At 40.7% G+C, this 8,157-nt stretch overlaps 1 gene segment (V, D, J or C); it reads right to left on the reverse strand.

Annotated features, from left to right (window-relative positions):
- Positions 1-7,229: 7,229 nt before the first annotated feature.
- Positions 7,230-7,886, reverse strand: LOC107144014. The segment is given in 2 exon segments: positions 7,230-7,621; positions 7,766-7,886. Coding segments are annotated over 2 exon segments (444 nt in total).
- Between the last annotated feature and the right edge of the window lie 271 nt (positions 7,887-8,157).

Here is an 8,157-nt window from a genome sequence, read left to right on the forward strand (position 1 = left end):
GATGGTGAGCATTTTTTCATGTACTTGTTGATTGACTGTATGTCCTCCTCTGAGAAGTGTCTGTTCAGGTCCTTGGCCCATTTGTTGATTGGGTTGTTTGTTCTCTTATTGTCTAATTTTTTGAGTTCTTTGTATACTCTGGATATTAGGGCTCTATCTGAAGTGTGAGGAGTAAAGATTTGTTCCCAGGGTGTAGGCTCCCTATTTACCTCTCTTATTGTTTCTTTTGCTGAGAAAAAACTTTTTAGTTTGAGTAAGTCCCATTTGTTGATTCTAGTTATTAACTTTTGTGCTATGGGTGTCCTATTGAGGAATTTGGAGCCCGACCCCACAGTATGTAGATCGTAGCCAACTTTTTCTTCTATCAGACGGCGTGTCTCTGATTTGATATCAAGCTCCTTGATCCATTTTGAATTAACTTTTGTGCATGGCGAGAGAAAGGGATTCAGTTTCATTTTGTTGCATATGGATTTCCAGTTTTCCCAGCACCATTTGTTGAAGATGCTATCCTTCCTCCATTGCATGCTTTTAGCCCCTTTATCAAATATAAGATAGTTGTAGTTTTGTGGATTGGTTTCTGTGTCCTCTATTCTGTACCATTGGTCCACCCGCCTGTTTTGGTACCAGTACCATGCTGTTTTTGTTACTATTGCTCTGTAGTATAGTTTGAAGTCTGGTATCGCTATACCGCCTGATTCACACTTCCTGCTTAGCATTGTTTTTGCTATTCTGGGTCTTTTATTTTTCCATATGAATTTCATGATTGCTTTCTCTATTTCTACAAGAAATGCCGTTGGGATTTTGATTGGCATTGCATTAAACCTATAGAGAACTTTTGGTAATATCGCCATTTTGATGATGTTAGTTCTGCCTATCCATGAACAGGGTATATTTTTCCATCTTCTAAGATCTTCTTCTATTTCTCTCTTTAGGGTTCTGTAGTTTTCATTGTATAAGTCTTTCACCTCTTTTGTTAGGTTGATTCCCAAGTATTTTATTTTTTTTGAAGATATTGTGAATGGAGTGGTTGTCCTCATTTCCATTTCAGAGGATTTGTCGCTGATATACAGGAATGCCTTTGATTTATGCGTGTTGATTTTATATCCTGCCACTTTGCTGAATTCATTTATTAGCTCTAATAGTTTCTTTGTAGAGCCTTTTGGGTCTGCTAGGTATAGAATCATATCATCTGCAAATAGTGATAATTTAAGTTCTTCTTTTCCTATTTTGATGCCTTTAATTTCTTTCGTCTGTCTAATTGCTCTGGCCAGTGTTTCGAGAACTATGTTGAACAGAAGTGGAGAGAGAGGGCATCCCTGTCTTGTTCCAGATTTTAGAGGGAATGCCTTCAGTTTTTCTCCATTCAGAATGATGCTAGCCTGAGGCTTAGCATAGATTGCTTTTACAATATTGAGGTATGTTCCTGTTATCCCTAGTTTTTCTAGAGTTTTGAACATAAAGGGATGCTGTACTTTGTCGAATGCTTTTTCCGCATCTATCGAGATGATCATATGGTTCTTATTTTTAAGTCTATTGATGTGGTGAATAACATTTATTGATTTCCGTATATTGAACCAGCCTTGCATCCCAGGGATGAATCCTACTTGATCATGGTGTACAATTTTTTTGATATGTTTTTGTATCCGATTCGCCAGAATTTTATTGAGGATTTTTGCATCTAGGTTCATTAGAGATATTGGTCTGTAGTTTTCTTTCTTTGAAGTGTCTTTGTCTGGTTTAGGTATCAGGGTGATGTTGGCCTCGTAGAATGAATTTGGAAGTTCTCCCTCTTTTTCTATTTCCTGAAGTAGCTTGAAAAGTATTGGTATTAGTTCCTCTTTAAAGGTTTTGTAAAACTCTGCTGTATACCCATCCGGTCCTGGGCTTTTCTTAGTTGGTAGTCTTTTGATGGTTTCTTCTATTTCCTCAATTGATATTGGTCTGTTTAGGTTGTCTATATCCTCCTGACTCAATCTGGGCAGATCATATGACTTAAGAAATTTATCTATGCCTTCACTATCTTCTAATTTATTGGAGTATAAGGATTCAAAATAGTTTTTGATTATCTTCTGTATTTCTGAAGTGTCTGTTGTGATATTGCCTTTTTCATCCCGTATGCTAGTAATTTGAGTTCTCTCTCTTCTTCTCTTCGCTAGCATCGCTAAGGGTCTGTCGATTTTGTTTATTTTTTCAAAGAACCAACTTTTAGTTTTGTCAATTTTTTCAATTGTTTCTTTTGTTTCGATTTCATTAATTTCAGCTCTGATTTTAATTATTTCTTGCCTTCTACTTCTTTTGCTGTTGTTTTGCTCTTCTTTTTCAAGGATTTTGAGATGAAGTATGAGATCATTTATTTGTTGGTTTTTTCTTTTTTTAAGGAATGAACTCCAAGCAATGAATTTTCCTCTTAGAACTGCTTTCAATGTGTCCCATAGATTCCGATATGTTGTGTCTGTGTTTTCATTTATCTCTAAGAATTTTTTAATTTCCTCCTTGATGTCTTCTATAACCCATTGATCATTCAGTAACCTATTGTTCATTCTCCAAGTGATGTATGCTTTTTCCTTCCTTCTTTTATCGTTGATTTTCAGTTTCATTCCATTATGATCAGATAAGATGCATGGTATTATCTCTACTCCTTTATATTGTCTAAGAGTTGCCCTGTGACATAATATATGATCTATTTTTGAGAAGGATCCATGTGCTGCTGAGAAAAAAGTGTAACTGCTTGATGTTGGGTGGTATACTCTATATATGTCAATTAGGTCTAGGTTATTAATAGTGTTATTGAGTTCTATAGTTTCCTTATTCAACTTTTGTTTGGAAGATCTGTCCAGTGGCGAGAGAGGTGTGTTGAAGTCTCCCATGATTATGGTATGGTGGTCTATTAGACTCTTGAACTTGAGAAGAGTTTGTTTGACGAACATAGCTGCACCATTGTTTGGGGCATAAATATTTATGATTGTTATGTCTTGTTGGTGTATGGTTCCCTTAAGCAGTATGTAGTGTCCCTCTTTATCCCTTTTGATTAACTTTGGCTTGAAATCTATTTTATTTGATATGAGTATGGACACTCCTGCTTGTTTCCGAAGTCCATATGAGTGATATGATTTTTCCCAACCTTTCACCTTCAGCCTATGTATGTCTTTTCCTATCAAATGCGTCTCCTGTAGGCAGCATATTGTTGGGTCTTGTTTTGTGATCCATTCTACTAGCCTGTGTCTCTTAATTGGTGAGTTTAAGCCATTAACATTTAGGGTTATTATTGAGATATGGGTTGTTCTTCCAGCCATATTTGTTTATTTCTGTTACTAAACATGGTTTGTTTTCCTCTTTGATTATTTCCCCCCCCTTTACTGTCCTACCTCCCACTGTTGGTTTTCATTGTTATTTTCCATTTCCTCTTCCTGTAATGCTTTGGCGAGGATGTTTTGAAGAGATGGTTTTCTAGCTGCGAATTCTTTAAACTTTTGTTTATCGTGGAAGGTTTTAATTTCATCTTCCATCCTGAAGCTTAATTTCGCTGGATACACAATTCTTGGTTGGAACCCATTTTCTTTCAGTGTTTGAAATATGTTATTCCAGGATCTTCTAGCTTTCAGAGTCTGTGTTGAAAGATCAGCTGTTATCCTGATTGGCTTACCCCTAAATGTAATCTGCTTCCTTTCTCTTGTAGCTTTTAAAATTCTCTCCTTATTCTGTATGTTGGGCATCTTCATTATAATGTGTCTAGGTGTGGATCTCTTATGATTTTGCACATTCGGCGTCCTGTAGGCTTCTAGGATTTGGGATTCTGTCTCATTCTTCAAGTCTGGGAAGTTTTCTCGTATTATTTCATTGAATAGACTGCTCATTCCTTTGGTTTGGAGCTCTGTACCTTCCTGTATCCCAATGACTCTTAAGTTTGGTCTCTTAATGTTATCCCATATTTCTTGGATGTTCTGCTCATGGTTTCTTAACAGTCTTGCTGAGCTGTCTATGTTCTTTTCCAGTTGAAATACTTTGTCTTCATTGTCTGATGTTCTATCTTCTAAGTGTTCTACTCTGCTGGTAGTATTCTCCATTGAGTTTTTAAGTTGGTTTATTGCTTCCTGCATTTCTAGGATTTCTGATTGTTTGTTTTTTATAACCTCTATCTCCCTGTATAGTTGATCCTTTGCTTCCTGGATTTGTTTGCGTAATTCGTTGTCGAAGTGATCTTTCATTGTCTGATTTTGCTGTTTAATGTCTTCCTTGATACTCCAGATCATCTGAAGCATGTATATCCTGAATTCTTTATCTGACATTCCATCTGCTGCAGCTGTTACCTCTTCTAAAGTTGCGTTGACCTGCATTGCTTGTGGTCCTTTCTTTCCTTGTCTTTTCATACTGCTTGCGTATCTTTCCTGCAGGTGCGGGCGGCGGCTCTGCTGTCTCCTTATTTCAATTGGGGTGTCGTGGCTACCACGCCAGCAGGTCGCTGTGCCTGTTCTGGGAACTGGCGGCGGCTCTGTTCTGCCCCTACTCCAATTGGGGTGAGGAGTGTACCACGCCGGCAGGCCACCGGTTCTGATCCGCCAGTCGGTTGCAGGTTTGCCTACCCTGCAGACACGGGCGGCGGTTCTACTCTGCCCCTATTCCAAATGGGGTGTCGTGACTACCCCGCCTGCAGGACGCTGGGCCTGTTCCTGGCACGGGCGGCGACTCTGCTCTGACACTACTCCAATTAGGGTGGTGTTTGTACCACGCCGGCAGGCTCCTGGGCCTGATCCGCCGGTCTGTTGTAGGTCTGCCTACCTTGGAGGCGCGGGCGGCGGATCTGCCCTGCCCCTCCTACCACGCCTGCGGACCCCTGGGTCTGATCTGCAGTTTGATCACTGGTCTGCTCACCCTGCGGGCACGGGTGGCGGTTCCGCTCCGCCCCCACTCCAATTGGGGTCACGTGACCACCACACCAGCAGGGCCTGATCCGGGCGTGGGAGAAGGATCTGCTCTGCCCCTACTCCAGTTGGGGTGACATGTGTACCACACTGGCAGGCCACTGGGCCTGACCCGCCAGGCTGTCACAGGTCTGTTTACCTTGCAAGCGCGAACGGCGGCTCTGCCCTGCCCCTCCAACCACGCCCATGTACCACTGGGTCGCGGGTCTGCCCACCTTGCGGGTGCGAGTGGCGGCTCCGCTCCGCCCCCTCTCCAATTGGGGTCACACGGTCACCACGTTGGCGAGCCGCTGGGCCTGCTCCGGGCGCTGGCGGCGGCCCGGCTCCTCCCCTCTGGCTCGACGACAAATTGAGGAGACTCGGGTGACTGTGCCTCACCCCCCCTACCAGGAGACCAACTGCTTATGTCACCGCTGGTATTGATGAAGTTCTCTCCTCCGCCGCTTTCTGCTGACATCAGATCTCTGCCATGTTGGTATCCTATGCGAATGGCAGCATTTCATTCCCCTTGCCGGGCAACCAAAGCAACGGGTGAGTCCTGACCGGCCCTCAGCAGGACCCGGACCGAGAAGCAGTTTCCGCGGGCTCCTAGCCCCGGTCCAGGGAAGTTCTAGTTTACACATTTTAGAATGTCACAAAAATGGAACTACACAGTATACCCTTCTGTGTCCAACAGTTTTTCTAGAGGTAATGTGATTAAAGTTTATTCATGATGTTACATTTATCAGTGGTTCAGTATATTTTATAGTTGACTAATATTCCATTGAATGTATATAGCACAACATACTTAATCTCTTATTTGTGGGCTTTATCTCTACTTGATTGCTATTAGGAATAAAGTTACTATGAACATGCTTATGAAAGTCTTTTGTGGACTTGAGAAATTTCCCTTGAGAAATGCCTAAAAGTAGAGTTTTTGGGTCATGATAGATGTATGTTTGATTTCATAATTATCTGCCCAAATCATTTCCCAACTTACAATCTAACCAGCAATGTTTGAGAATCTGGTAATTTTACATTTTTACTTTTAAAAATAATATTAGATTGGGCTGGGGATGTGGCTCAAGCAGTAGCGCGCTCACCTGGCATGCGTGTGGCCCAGATTCGATCCTCAGCACCACATACAAAGATGTTGTGTCCGCCAAAAACTAAAAAATAAATATTAAAAAATTCTCTCTCTCTCTCGCTCTCTCTTTAAAAAAATAAAAATAATATTAGATTCATATAGAAGCTTAAAAAACTGTGCAGAGTACCCTTGCACATCCGGCTTTCTTCAATGGTAATATATTACATAACCATAGTTATGCACCATTACTTTACATATCATTATCAAAACTGCAAAATTAATATCAATGTAAAAGTAGTTACTAAACTACAGATGTTACACTTGCCAGTTTTTATATGCACTTTTTTCCTTTGGTATATAATTCTATGAAAATCTGTCATGTGTATAGGTATGTGTAATCACCCACAATTAGGACACAGAACTGCCTATGACTCCCCCAAAGCCCCCTGTGACACTCTTCCCACCCATAACCCTCGGGAACTATTGACACTTTCCACATTCTTATAATGTTGCCATTTTCAGAATGTTATGTAAGTGGAATATATATAATGTGACTTCTGAGATTGACTTTTTTTTTTTCACTCAGCATAATACTCTTGAGTTTCATCCAAGTTGTTGCAAGCATAACAGTTCATTCCTTCTTATTCATGGACGTATTCCATTGTCTGGCTGCACCACAACATAAGTATCTACAGGCCCAATGAATTATAAACCTTTTGAGATGTGTCCTATTTTAACTGTTTAAAGTTAAAATAGTTTATTTCATTGTATTATTGTTTAGTATTCCATTATAGAAATAAATCATGATTTGATTGGCTTTTAACTGGTTATTGAGTTGTTTAAGTGTTTAACAGTTTGGAGTTCTTAAGAAGTCCCCAAACAAATGTCCTCATGTGGATATGTCTTGATTTCTCTTGAACAAATACACAGAAGTGGGATTTCTGGTTAAACATTAAGGGTAATATTTAAGAAACTGCTAAATGACTTTCAAATGAGGTTGTACAAATTTGCATTTCACCGGAAATGAGTAAAAGCCCCAGTTGACCCATAATTGAATGGATGTTTATAACAACCTCAAACACTTTAACTATTATGAATTTTTTTTGCAAGTTGGTTACTCATTAAACTGAACTTCTTTTATTTACTTTAACAACCCACGCTTCCATGCACCTGCACTAGTGAATCCACACATTTACTTCATCACCTATCTGAGCAAGTGAAAGCCAGTCTGTGTTTCTGTCAGTCTAAGGCCTGCAGCAGGGCTTGGCTGGGGCCTCAAGCTGCAGGTTTGAGTTCAGGCTGCAGGTGCCTGGAGAGCACTGTGCTGCTGCTGCACAGAAGTAGGTGGCTGAGTCTCCAGGTTGAGAGTCCGTGATGAGCAAGGAGATATGTTTAGCACTTTTGTTGAAGAAAACTGTGAATCTTCCAAATTCTTCTTTTATCCTAAGTGAACTGATGGCTACCAATAATGCTGGGCCTTTACCAGGGAACTGCTGGTACCATCGGAAGTAGTCAAATAAACTGTTCTCATAAACACAGTCAAGCACTGAAATCCCTCCTTCCTGGACAGTCAGAGATTGAGGACTTTGCTTCACTTGCTGCTGGTCACTTTTTCCCTTCTGTTGGCCACTCACCCCTGCTTGGAAAGATGACAAAAAGTCATTAGGCCAACAAATTTATATTTCCCTCCTACGCTTCTACCTGCAAGATTTGTCTGTGTCTCAATTTTCCATTTCCCCATATTAATCACATGAACTGGGGCTTTTCCTCCACAACTCACAGGTGAGGTGAAGGCCAAGAATTAAAAGTGATGCTCCCAGGATCTTGTCCATTCCTCCAGGAGCCACAGCCCAGTGAGAACCCAGCTGGTTTTCTAGGCTCCCCAGACAGCTGAGCTTCACTCTAAGTTTGCGAGCACTGCAATTCTATCAGCAGGCTCCACCTTTGCACAAGTAATTTTGCTGAGAACTTTTTGACAAGGAAGTACTTCCTGTTTTGTCCAAATTTAGAATTGTTGAAAATACACTTAGGGGGAATCAAAAATCCCCTCCTTACACATGGATTAGGATCAGTTTAAAATTCCTCTCTGCTAATCCCCTTCTACCTTTACTTCATTTCCCCTGGAATATTAAAAATCACACACTAGGACTGTTTGGCTTGTCAGTAAAAATC

This window comes from Marmota marmota, unplaced genomic scaffold (genome assembly GCF_001458135.2).
Source record: "Marmota marmota marmota unplaced genomic scaffold, marMar, whole genome shotgun sequence".
Classification (NCBI taxonomy): Eukaryota; Metazoa; Chordata; class Mammalia; order Rodentia; family Sciuridae; genus Marmota; species Marmota marmota.